General features: G+C 41.7%; 1 protein-coding gene across 2 annotated transcripts in view; it reads left to right on the top strand.

Moving 5' to 3' along the window:
- Positions 1-14060, top strand: part of adgrv1 (adhesion G protein-coupled receptor V1) — a 116692-nt gene that overhangs the window by 62995 nt on the left and 39637 nt on the right. For both annotated transcript variants that reach the window (XM_037778492.1, XM_037778490.1), the window contains 5 exons: positions 353-525; positions 674-920; positions 1071-1210; positions 2158-2318; positions 2540-2640. In XM_037778492.1, the coding sequence (XP_037634420.1) occupies positions 353-525; positions 674-920; positions 1071-1210; positions 2158-2318; positions 2540-2640 (822 nt within the window). The remainder of the gene's footprint in view (positions 1-352; positions 526-673; positions 921-1070; positions 1211-2157; positions 2319-2539; positions 2641-14060) is intronic.

The following is a 14060-nucleotide window of genomic DNA, read 5'->3' as shown; positions in this document are numbered from 1 at the left end:
GACACCACTGTAATGTCATGTGAAGGAGTGTGCAGGGGACAGAAGAGAGAGCAGAAATGAGTTACACAGCATGAAGATACGTGGGAGCACAAAGAAAGAGTAAGAGAAAGGAAGGAGAGTGTAGGGAAAGTGGCATTAATTCACTATAAAAGCTGCATAACACTGAGGCCTACACCAAAGAAAGTGGCAGAACCAGGAGGGGTGGAAAAGATAAATACAGCACTCAAATGAGGATCACAAATACAGATTTTTAGAGGGATACACTTACAAACAAGAGCAGAGCAAATCGTTACTCAATTGCTAAATTTCTCCATCCATCTCTCTCTATTTACTTCTGTTTCCTCTGAGCCAGGTGCTTACAGAGGCAGAGAGGACTCCTCTACACGGAAGTAGCCGCAACTTGACCTACGACCTGCTGTGTGCCTTGGCCAATCCCAGCAGAGACGACACCCGAGGCCTCAGCCACCTTGCTGAGGTGGCCGAGCGATTTGCATTCTCCCTCCTCACGCAAAGTCAGTGTGAGATGTGAGTGTCCCATCTCAAAAAGAGTGACGAGTATAAGGGAGATATTCCTATTTTAAGATGCTGAACATGTGTTGATTTTACAGATGCATGTTACAGCATGTTTTCATGCTTGGTATTATAAATGTTTTTCTTTGTGTGATTTCTCCAGAAGGCGCACCATCCTGAAAACATGTCCGTATATGACCATCTCTGCCTTCCAGTGGTACCCCACGCAGATCAATGGATACAAATTCAGGGGCCGTAATGCAGACTTCTTCCAGCTGCCGGACACCCTGCTGGCTGTACCAGCAGCCTCGACTGCTGACTGTGGCAACCTCAGTCGGATCCAGCTGACCGAGTTCAGAACTGAACACTGGTTTCTCACCAATGATACAAACACTGCTCTCAATGGGAAGGTAGGGAAGCACTGACATAGTTATTTGCCTCAAATTGTTTTATTTAGATTTAAAACAGCAGGTGGCAGTATTACTCCAGGTTAAACTAGCCATTCATTTTTTAGCTGGTTCCACAGATGAGCCCTCATCTCTTCTTCTGTTTACATCTAGGTATTCTCAGCCAGCCTCCAGGACAGAAGGTCACGACCCCTAGAAGATGGCAATGAGGTGGTGTACCGTATCCACACCCCTGGTCAGCAAATTAAACCAGGCCGGTCTCTGTGCCTTCTCTGGAACCAGACCACTGCAAAGTAATCCACCACAGACACAACAGTTCAGATCTCAGCCATTCTAAATTAACTTAAAACAGCTAGTTGACACTCAAAATGTTTCTATTCTTGATGACATGACCATGTTACCTGGTAATGGCAGAGGTTGTTTATTCTAGTGTATGCCTATTTTTTTCTTCTACTAATTGTTATTTATCTCAAATAAGTTGTTTATAGCATCTCTCTGGCAATTTACACACATTAAAACCATCTAAAATTGTGACCCTGCGCTCACCTCTGTCTGTCATCCTCACATATATTGGGTGAGGGAAACCAGTTTTCTAAATGAATGGCAAAAGTGCAAGTACAGCCTCTCAGTGAGGCCTATCTGTGGCCACAGGGCAAGTCACATCATTGTGTTTAATATCTGCACTTTTGGTCTGCTTTGCTCTGAATCCTCCCACTCGGGAGTCGGTCTGTTGAGGACATTCCTGGGGCGTGAAATGGGACTTGGCTGGAACACTCTGTTACAATTTATGAATTGGCAGGTTTAGTTGGGCCGGAACAGACTACTTGGACGATGTATCGCAGAAAAGGAAAACAGATGAGAGAACCGATATGGAGGGAGAGCAAAAGGTGGAGAGTGAAGCTGACAGGGAAAGGTCAATGTTGCAGTATGACGTTCTTGGTGTGAATGGAAGGTCAAAATAAAAACGGTTAGAGAGAGAGAGAGAGGACTGTTAGTTATGTAACCGAATCCGGCACAAATATGATTATAATATTCTGGTTTGTCACACGGCATCTTTAAAGGGCAAAGGTGACCACAGATAAGACTCAAAGAAGCCAAAAACCCAGAGAGACAATTGCACATACTCATAAACATGATGAAACGTCAGGCCTTGCCTTATTATTTGCCTCACCTGTGTTTTGTTGTACTCTGTTGTAACAGTAGTCATTATCTTTCTTTTCCTGCATCCTCTCTCCTCTAGCTGGTCATCAGATGGTCAATACTGCAGGGTTGTGAACGAGAGTGGGAACTATGTGGAATGTGCCTGCTCCCACTTGTCCATTTACACAGCCTACGCAGAGTTTGCCACTCTTGCATCCAACAACGATGCTTTCTACGCCTCGGGATTTATCTGCATCTCGGGTACAAAACACATTCTCCCTATGTCTTCTCTTTTTCATATTGTCTCCCCATGTTTTTTTCTGCACTCACTTTCTACTTCCATTTCTCTTCAGCTTTCTCTCTGATGCATTCCTTCCATATTACCTCCCACATTGCTATAAATAGCCACTGTTGATTTATATGAATCATTTGTTAATTTAACATTAATGTTGGTTCCATGTCTTCCACTTCTCCCTCCTCAGGCTTTGCATTGGCCATTATATCCCACGTGCTGTGCTCCCGTTTCCCTATGTTCGCTGCCAAACTGCTCACTCACATGATGTTGAGCTGCCTTGGAACCCAGGTAATACAGTTCTGCTCATACTTTATGCAGTACTACAGTGCTTTACTAGAAAGGCCGCAATGAGCACTAACACCCAGCTTGTAAAGGCTGAGACCTTCGTGGTCCCACACCATCTGCATTAGTTTCTTTGGCATTTTCATCTAATCATATCTGCAGATTCTCCATATGGCCGTAATGTAGAGGGATAGGGAACCTTTGGAAATTGTTATGGAGACATTTATCTCTCTCTATGCTATATGGATCAATAGCTCACACACATTAAGATGGCTGTAATGTGTGTAGTGCAACACACACCTTCACTTTCATACTGACAGAAACATAAAAAACACACATGTTCTGCTTTATATTAGAATATATTGAACCTGTACTGAGTGCACACACACACACACACACACACACACATACTGCATGCTACCAGCCCTTCGTGCTAGCCACTAGACGTGTCACAGGTATTTTCTTGGAAATGTGCATAGGCGTGAACACACATCATCCAATGTCATTGGTTGCGTAGTTTGCGGGCCGGCGCGTCCTGACAACGCAACCATGCCCCCCGCACCCTCGCCCATTAAAAACGCAAGCTGTCACATAAGCAATGAGCGAGATAGATATGTGGCTGCAGGTTAGTCCCGACCATGCATGTGTGTGTATGTGTGCATGTGTGTGTGCGTGAGCGAGTGCGGGACTGGTAATTTTCCACTGGTCCCCCCTCCATTGGTTGACAAACACGAGCCCCTACTAAAGCAGACTCGTTGGGGGCTGACCACCTTGGGCTCAACCTGTTTATGGCCCAGGCAGAGCCCCTGAACCTGAAAGGGTTTTGGATGGAAAATTCCGTCCTGTTCTGTTTCCTCGTTGGTACTGTACTGCACGTTGAGGCCTTCTTCCCTGGATGTGCACGTGTCTGAGATTGTGCTATAGTTTATCAAATACATGGGTGCATTTCTGTGGCCTTCTAGTGAAGGCCAGTGGATGAAGGCCTGGTTGATTTGCAGACAGTCAAACTAAAGGCCTAACTGAATGTGCATCTGTTGTTAAGATGTACCCTCTGAGTGGTCGTCTGTTACTGTGGGATATTTTGGAGGTAATGATGGCCTCATAGTGCAGGATGTGCTGAATTAAAATAGACCTGTGGACGTCATTGTCTTCACTTAAGTATGTACTTTGTCCTAGATTTGGGATTGCCTGCTAGAAATAGAAAAACACATAACTTCCTTTTTATATAAATGCATGGGAGCTGATTTTTTTTTGCTTTTCTATCCAGTATTCTTATTACCAAACAAAAAAGTAGGTCTACCAAGAAGACTGAATGTGCCTTACTAACTGAGTCACTCTTCATTTTTAAAACATGCATGCCCAAAGTGATGCGTGCAGTGGACTTGAAACATGTGATGAGTTGTCATTACAATTCAGTGTTGTGTTTGGTCCTTCTGGAAATCACCTGCCTGGCACTATGACAATTTTATCACACATCCATTGTTTTAATAGGAGATTTTAGAAACTACATGCAGAGGGTCCAATAACATTTCAGAAACTGAACGTTGTCTGATTCCGTCTGACGAAGGAGGCCTCCTTAGTTGGAGTCAATCTGCTTTATTTTCTGAATTGAAGATAAGCGATGTATTTAGAGGCTGAGGGATATTCAGCCTCTTCTCAGGAAAAAAATCGTACCATATAAATATATAATCAAAGCAAACTAAATTAATGGGGACTTTTGGGATACAGAATATTAATATTTCACATAATTTCACATGTAAACAGTACTTGTTAAAAGCATCACTGTAGAGATCAATTAATATTTCTGTTTGTTTTTTTGTCCCCTCTTAGTCGACTAAACCGTCGTTTTGGTCTTAGTCGACTAAGACTTATTTAGTCGATTTGTTGTTTTTTTATGCTTTTTTCATGCTAAATGACATATATCCTAGTAACTTATGAGCACATCTCTGATAAACACAATATTTAAAGTGGTGCTTTTGTGTGATTCTTTGTGGAGAAACTCAATTTTACAGATCTGTCGATTAAATCAACTAATCGATTAGTCGACAAAATCGTGTTAGTCGACTTAGAATTTCCTTGGTCGAGGACAACCTTAGTTTTTTGATGCATTTGAAGTTTGACATCTCCATCTTACATTGTCATAAGCATGTATTTGTCTTGGAAGGTCATCCTGTCTTACCACAGAACCAAATCATCATTGTTGTCTGTTGAAGGACATTCAAATATCTGTAAGTATCTGTGTGACTCCATATCTCGGTAAAACTGAGTCTGTAGCTGTTGTACAGCACTACATGTTCAGTCAAGTGACATGTCATTGGTAGTTTAAAGCCAATCCTCTGTTGTCGTTGAACTTGTTTATCTTTTGTCTTTTTGAATTTGGGATGCATCCCAGCTTTATATTAACAGTCGACAGCAGGCATTAGGAAGTGATTAGTGTTACATTTCTGTATTAAGGCCAAAGATCTTGCATCTTTGATGGACGAGATGTAATCAGTGACAGAAATGTCTCCTGAACTTGTGGGTCTCGGCCTTGTCCTCGTGCCTCACCATTGATTTGAACTGTCAGGTCCAGTTCCAACCACCTCTGACAGAGAGGGCTCTCCATCTGTGGTGGCCGGGCTGTAATTAGTCACTGACGCTGCCCTCTGTGGGGAGAAAATTAAAGCTGCCGGTTTGATTTATTCTCTCTGCAACGGCTACAGTCAGCTAGAAAGAACAAGAGTAATATCCAACCCTTTTATGAGAGTCTGAGAGTTGAGAGCAGGTGGAGGGCACGGAGAAGGTGGAGGCTCGTGGTTCAATTTAAGTAGTTTCTGATTGTCTTACTGTCTCAGTATTCTGGCTGCCATCATTTTTACCTCTAAAGTTTCTAGTTAGAAAATGACACAGACCTGAGGGCACCAAGGAAGGCAAGTAGACGCAAGAGAGGAGGACGAGAGAGCTTGCAGGACAGAAAGAGGAACCGCACATTTGGCAGACTTACAAGATTATTAATATGACATCAGCATTTAATTTCTCTTCTTATCTTGTTCCCTACAAAGTTTCATCTCTTTGTTTCCAGAAACTACTTATTTTGACATCCTCAGATTTGCTTTGATTGTCTAAAAATATATTACAAGACAATAAGCTACATTAATTAATAACTCTATTGTCAGGGGATTACCAAAACAAAAAACGTGGGCAGTATAATAAAAACAAATTAAAATCTATTCATTATGTGTACTCATTGCCATGGGGAAAGTACTGCAACTAGTACATTCTGTAGGCCTACATAGTTTTAGTAAGATAACTTTAGATAGATCCAACAGTGTTTCAGATATAGAAGCAGGTTATTGAAGGTGTCGGAGGGTCAAACTGATCTGGTTTTGGTGTCAAGACACCCACAGGGCGACAGCGATCGGCCACTGACAATGATATAGACGTCAGACCTCCTACTGAGAGATAATAATGATTCGTTCCATCCACCACCTCAAGGGAGAGCCCTCTCGCTGTGAACGATTGTGGCTTTGTGTGTGTGTGTGTCTTTATCACATCAGAGGTTGTGCGGTGACAGTCTCTAGCTCTGGCCAGCAGTTTGTCCTCCCCTCAGCAAGACAACTGAAGATTGTCTGAGTAGAGTGGAAATTTACCCAGTGCATATGTACTGTGTAAGTGAGCCTCACCTGGTCGTATGTGTGTATGTTTGTTAGTGTGCATGGGATTTGGAGTATGTAAGTACAGTCTATATACACCTGCAAGTTTCCGTGGGGTTATTCCATCCTTATTTCCATCCACATAAGCTGCATTGATATGCAAATATTTTACGAATTTAAGTGAGAATTGTATGTGACAATGAATCATATGTTTCTAGAACATTGTGAGTCCATCTAAATTAAACACATTGCACAACTTTTCTCCAATTTACCGTGCTTTACTCCCCAAATGTTTTCAGTATCTTGCCGTCGTCACTGTGAAGAAACTTGGCAACGGAGCAAAACCACACAGAATCTGATCTTTTGATTTGGACTACAGTTAAATGTGGTCCTAAATGCAACAAGACCAAATAGTAAACTCTTAGATCAGTATTCATGCGGCTTTGCTGTGTCTCCAGGGGACAGATCACTGCCGTTATAAGTCTGTATTCATTTTAACAAAACATAAATCAATGGCAGTAGAGACAGCAAGGTCACAAAGTTGATGGATTAGAGGCCTTTAAGACACAACTAGATGGCTGATGGTTTCATTTAGCTTTTTATTTGCACCGCTTCTCTCTCCTTTTCTCATCTCTCAGCTCCTAGGTCACTTCATCATCCCATTTTAAAAACGGTAGTTTGCATGCTAGCAGGAAAACTGATTTGTAATTGTATAAACTTTTAGCCAAAACTGACAGTTTCCCCAGGAAGACCCTGCCCAGCATCTTGGCTCTGTACTCCATAGCCCTGTCCCAGAGGGCGTGGGTCCTACTGGTACTGGTTTTGTTTCCCTCACTAATTCCCTCATTCCTGTTAGGATTACTGAGAGGCAGTTTGCATGACCAAAATGTACCCACTGTCCGCACAGAAACAATCTCATCATCACAGCCACTTCCTCCACCCCCTCTGTTGAAACAGCTCTTGTCTGTTTACTTAATATAAGACCCCTTGCTAATAAGTCTTTTATCCGCCAGGATTTTATCATGACCAACAATATTGATTTTATTTTATCATTACAGAATCTTGGATTAATCCTGATGAATGTGCTCCTCTCATTGAGTCATCTCCGCCAGAATTATTATTTTTCCATCAGCCAAAATTGAGGCGGTCAAGGCGGTGGCCTTGCAGTGATACACAGAAATGATTTGAAATGTTCTCCAGTCTCACTTGGCTGTTTCTCCACCTTTTAGAGACTTAGTTTTATTTTAAAGAATAAATTGCCTATTTTATGTGTTTTTATCTATAGAGCCACTAAACTTAGTTTAATATTCATGTTTGTTGCCCCTCTTCTTCCTCATTTACCTCTGATTTTATTACATTTTTACATTCTTCTAATCTTACCCAATATGTCAAGCATCCCAGCCATTACAAAGTTTATACACTTGACCTTGTGCTCTCCTGTGGTTTCTGTGTGGAAAATGTGAATTTGGTTGATTTGGCTGTCTCTGATCATAACGCAGTGCTCTTCCATGTTCCATTCCTCTCTCCTGACCCCAAACCACCCTCACTGATTTGCTAGCGCCCTCTAAATTCACTCTCTTTTCCTCGTTTCTGTCAAGCTTTTACCACCTCAAACACATTTTCAGTACCAATAAACACCAGGGCCTCGCTCTAGAGGAGATTGTCACTGTTTTTAATGGTTCTTGCACGAATATTTTAAATTCTATAGCTCCTGTTAGATGTAAATCCAGAAATGTAAGAAGGATAAACACAGAACCTCCCTTGCTTCTCTTAAAAATTGGATGTCTACTTATCAGTGTGCAATCAAAGGAGCGAGGAACTCCATTATATGTTTTGCAACTTATCGCCAAACAGGGTCATAATCCTAGATTCCTCTTTAAAACTATATGATTCCCCCGCTCAGTCAGCCAGTTGAATCCTCCCCAGAGAAATAGGAAAAATGTCTTCATTACTTTTACAACTAAACAGTGGAGATTCGGCAGCACATTAACACAGAAGACTTCTGCCCACCTCTAACATCTACCCACTTCAGTAAAATCTCTCTGTCAACCTTGGAACGCACTGTTGCATAATCAAAATCATCCACCTGCCCTTCAGACTGCATTCCCATTTGGTTTTTAAAAGCAGTATTTCAGACTGTTGGTCTGGATATTTTAGCCATTGTCATGAACTCTTTATCTACTGTCATTTTCCTCTCCAATTTTAAACCTGCCACTGTTTACCCCCTCTTAAAGAAGCCCTCTCTGGGACCCTCTATTTTAAGTCACCTTAGACACATCTCTAAGTTGCCAAGATTTCTTTCATGACCAACAATCACATTTTAAAAAAGATTCTGTTTTTCGCTCTTTACACAGCATTGACGCTGCTCTGGTCAAGGTCACCAGTGACTTACTGCTTGCCGCAAACACAGGCCTCTCCTTGACCTCAGTTCAGCCTTTGACACAGTGGACCACAATGTCTTAATCAGCTGTCTGAAAAACTATGTTGCCATCAGGTCTTTCTGTGTTATGCTTGGAGATGCTTCCTCCCCTTGTGCTCCTCTCTTTTGTGGGGTCCCCCAGGGGTCTATTCTGGGTACCCTCTTAGTTACTATATACATACTACCCCTAGGACAAATCATGCTTAATATCATAATAACATAAGAACGATTTCATTGTATCGTGGCAACATGTTCTCGTCCCAACTCGTCACATACTGCCGCTTTGTCACGCCCCTTGGAGTCACTTTAGGTTTAGGCAACAGAGCCACTTAGTTAGGTTTAGGAAAAAACTAAATGGTTGGGCTTAAAACTACTATGTTTGTAAAGTGAAAATGAAATTGAACGTTGTGAACACTGGACAGGAACGAACAGCTGATTGTAACCTGAAAGTGAAACTTAACGCTCTCCTGGATGAAAGCCACCACCCTTCCCGCCCGCCTTTGTGTGCCTACTAATAATGTTAAAAGAGAGACCCGTAAAACTAGGTGTACTTTTTGAGTTGCCTTTGATGCTCAGGTGGCTAAAGTGGTGCAGTCCTGCTTCGCCCAACTGAGACATTTAACCAAGATAAGGTCATTCCTTTCATCTGCACATCTAGAAAAGGTCATCCATGCTTTTATCTCCTCCACTCCAACATACTGTATTCTGGTATCAGCAGGCGAAACATCCAAAGGCTGCAGCTGATACAAAACTCTACTGCCGGGATTTTAACTCGTACTAAGAGAAACGACCAAATCCAATCCTTGCTGTCCTTCAATGTCTGAGGATCTCAGGCAGGAAAACTCAATATCCTCTTTTAAATCTCTTCCTAAAAATAACTTTTATCTTATGGCTTTTTCTCAGCTGATGGTGTTTGTTGATCTTGTTTCATATCTATATGTTTTGGATCACATTTACTTTTTATTATTTGTTTTTACTGTAAACTACTTTGTTTTGAAAGGTGCTATATATAAATATATTCATCCTTTTTCCTCTCGTTTCAGAAAGAAAGTAGGGGTTGTTTGTCTTGAGGCATGGCCAAAGAGATTCCTGAAAGAGAATGAAATAATATTTCCTAGCAGAACGTGGCATGGGTTACTGACGGTCTTTCCAGGAAAAGGTGAAAAAGTGTCAAAGAAGTTATAGTTCTCCTTTAGGACTGTATGCCAGTACCTGTAGTGTCACTAAACAAACTGTAAAATGTACAACTCTGAGATAATCACAGTCCAACCCTAGTCAGTTTAGACCTGTTATTTCAAAACGATCTGATTATATTGAAAGTCACTAAACATTAGTACTTATATATTAACCCAGCCCAGTGGTGTTAGGTTCTTATTTATTAAGGGCATATGATATACAGAACTCTCATATTTCATATAAAAGACAGTCTGGTCAAATACAGAATTGGATTTTGGAGACGTGTGAGTGCTTGAACACACGTATCCAGGTGCCGATGTGGGAAAGGAAACTCTAATCTCCATCTCTATTGCAAACAAAACACAATTTAATTTCTCCTCCATTGTAATTAAACAGCCCTCCAGGTCCCAGACAGACATTCCCACACACTCAGCGATGTGTTTACCCCAGTGGTCCCAGTGCTTTATTCCAGTATCTGGGAGGTGTTTAGGTGACTCTGGCTCTGGTTATAAAGGATTTCCTGTTAGCTCTGGGACTGGATCCAGCATTCAGACGTCTGCGCCTCAATCCACAAACACACACATACACACACACACACACACACACACACAGATACACATGCATGAACACTAACTTCTACACCACCCCCATTTCCGGTCTCTGTGCAGAATAAAGAAGCTGTGTGATTGTTGTCAAGATTCCTTAAAGTTCCTGTTTGTCGTCAGCGTGTACTCTATGAGTGCGTAGGAGGGGAAGGTTAAGTTTTGGATGAGCGTGCATGCAGTTTCTCAGCTCTCCGGGAAAGGGGAAGTATGTATTGCGTAATCCAAGACCTTAGCGTGTCCTTGGCTGTGAGATCAACACAAGTCTTTGTAAATGAAGTGAGTGACTGCTTTCCCTGAGGAAATTTATCTGTTCCCATCACGACTAATTAATCATTAAATCAATAAACAGAGATTGTTTTTTTTTGTGTGTGGCCACTTCTCTGGTTGACGTCAGAGAATAGGCCTATCTTATCGTACTCTATGCTTATTCCCACAAGTGTTTGGAAACAAAATGAAGGGGAAAAATGAAAAGAAAACATAGTATTTCTTCCTCCCGTCCACTTTCAGACAATAGATTATTCCAGTATATTGTATTCAGATAGAGATAGATTTCATTTTTGCTTAGCTATTAAAAAATAAACAGCGAGATGTATAGCATGTTCTTGATACGATTTTAATGCAATTCTAAGCTCTTTACTGTCTGTCAGCCCGAGCTAATAGCAGGCAAGTGATGGAGGGGTATAAAGTATCAGCAGTCAGGGCCTGAGTTACTGTGTGTGTGTGTGTGTGTAGGCAGGACAGTGGAGAGGTGAAGACAGTCTCTCGGGAGACTCACATTACGCCGTACTGGCTAGTCCAACACCTTGTGCCTAGTGTTGCCCTGACTCGTCTCCTCTTCATCTGATCCGTCTCTGTTCAAGTCAGCAGCATCTTTCCTCCATACAGCACTCACTGTTCACTGTGACCTTGTCTCTTTTGCCTAATACTGAAAAATCTGGCTAAGCCACACAAACAGCTCATTTTTCGCTCGTAAATTCTCTTTCATGTCTTCATTTTCCTGTTATACTTTCATCTATCTTTCTGCCCCTCTGGCTTTTCCCTTTTCCTCCCACCCAACCTTTATTTCATAAAATGATGAGTAATGTCCCTGTTTCTATTCTTCATCTACTTTATCATTCTGGCTGCTGCTGGGCTTAGCTGGGTGCTGTGACATTACGAGCTGCAAAAAAAGACCGTCTCACTCTGTCTCTCCCTCTCCCTCCCTCTCCCTCTCTCTCTCTCTCTGTCTGTGAAAGTGGTCGGGCCCGTCCTGCGTGACTCATCACTTTGTCCAATGACGACATTTTCACATGTTGATCGTCCCTAAACTGGTTACAGACACTCGACTTAGCCTACTCTCAGAGAATCACCAGTCATCCGGATGTCTGCCAGCACCATTTATGTCAAAGTGTGATAACATCATCAACAATGGAATGACTGCTCGTCCTTAAAAGAACCCTGTGGAGTTTTCTTGTAAATATGTTTACATACAACACACTTTCCTTAAGGCCTATCAAATGTGTTGAATGCATTTATTTCCTGAAAAACATTAACAGAATTGAAAGGGATGCTAAACTGAGACTTGCAAACACACCTATCGGTATAGTAGAAAGCCTACTGCTTAATCATGTTGCATTATGTTGCACTAAACAACTTCACCCAATGGCTATCCTTTATCAACCCATAAAATCTGCAACACAGAATTAAAAGCTCAGCTAACGTCATTGCCTTCTCATACTGACCTTCTCTTTGTCACGATCAACTTAACCACAGATCAGACGTACTTTATCTCTTCCCTTTCATGAGGATATGACGCGATGTTCAACTAATTTGTATAATCAAGCACTTTCCTGACACACCGAGTACACTCGTATACATCAATTTCTTGTAATAGACCATCCTCTGTAGCCCTCACCCACGTACTGTTGCACAAATACCTTAAAGGCAGCAATTATTCTTGAATCGGTGTAGTTATTTATCTACCGGGGTGGTCTTTTGATGATGTGTGCCATCTTGTCAGTCCATGACAGGTTTCCGTGGTAAACTATTGACCAATAATACGAAACTGGTTATGTTCGGTCATTAACTCTCTTTGTTAAATGGATTATAAAGACATAATGCCATTTAGCTGTGTAGTATTTGCAGTATTTATAATATGCATTAACTGTGCTTTTGCATAGGTGGCAGGCAGTTATATTTTTGTGTCTGTGGTCACCTCTCTGCACCTGTGCCAATTGATTTGCTGACATCTACAATGTAAGTTGGATTAATGGTATTGGTTTTCTTACCATATATTGTACTGTCTGCGGCAGACTCTGCCCTTTCTGGACTCTGGAAGTTACAGTACACAGTTTTTTTGCCAAATGTGTGTTGTCCTAACAGCTGGTGACCGTAGAAACACTTCCATGAACTTTCCTCTATTTCCAGAAAAAGCTCAGTAAACAGCAACAGGAGGCCTCAGTAGCCAGTTAGCAGTTAGTTCTTGTCTGCCTTGTCTGGCAACTGACACAAGATAGCACACATACAAGCTGTCAATGCCTAGGGCAGTTATATCTCAGGTGATGATGGGATATTTCGGTAACACACATCTTGAGACAGTTTAAGAACTCACTGTGTTAAGTCCATAAATACAAATTCACATAAACATGGTTATTCAGCTGCAATATGTAGTAAGTTTATATGAAATGTATGTTTCGGAGGCTCACTGGGCACCGGGCACTTACAGAATCTCTGAATTAACAAAATCCATATCCAACAGATATGACATATTACCTCCTTTGAGCTGTAACACATTGACTTCCCATTCATTACCTGCTTCAGTGGGTAAAGACAATACAATCAGCAGACAGACATCTGGGCGTAAAATCACTTGAGGCAAGCCAAGTCGAGGGCTTGTATCATTTATCACTTGCTGGCATCCCTGTAATCTTATTTTACTTTTAAGACAGTTTCATAACTTCAAAAAATTAAGACCAAGGTGTGGTAAATGTGTTGGCATATAGAAATGTGTTTAGTCATTGTTGGTCTGCTTAGTGCTGTACTTTCCAAACTCTCCATGCAGCAGCCGGGACCCTTTACCTGATTCTGTGGAGTGATTCAGTTTGTCATCAAGGACTTTACCAGACAGGCTGCTGACGCTGTGAATGATAAACAAAGTGGGAGCCTACAGTTGTCAAAGTCCCCAGTATCCTGCTCTATTTTTGGAGTTTGACAGCTTGTCTTGGCAGACCTTTGTGCAGAGAGGGGAATGAACCTTAGAGGTTTAGATAAGTGAAAACACGGTTCACCCTGAAGCTATTGAGGTCAGTGATGTTGCCATTCTAGCTCGATGTTTGCACTAGTTTTTCTAGGTTAGGTTAAACTGGATGTCACCCAGTCGTCGTAACATATGCTGTCTCTTTTTACCCATATTGTACAGTTAATATTTCTATTGACATGAAGTTATTATTTGTGACGATTCTGTTGGAAGCCTTTACTGCCATTAGAGGGTTTTCTCGTGCCTGGCAAACTGCAACATTAGAGAGAGAGAGAGAGAGAGAGAGAGAGAGAGAGAGAGAGCTCTGTGATGCCAGCTTAATGGCCAGAAATAGAAAATGAGAGCCGCCTAACTTCCTC

This window comes from Sebastes umbrosus, chromosome 8, assembly GCF_015220745.1.
Source record: "Sebastes umbrosus isolate fSebUmb1 chromosome 8, fSebUmb1.pri, whole genome shotgun sequence".
Taxonomy (NCBI): domain Eukaryota; kingdom Metazoa; phylum Chordata; class Actinopteri; order Perciformes; family Sebastidae; genus Sebastes; species Sebastes umbrosus.
The sequence above is the reverse complement of the archived record's forward strand: the minus strand, read 5'-3'. Positions and strand labels throughout refer to the sequence as shown.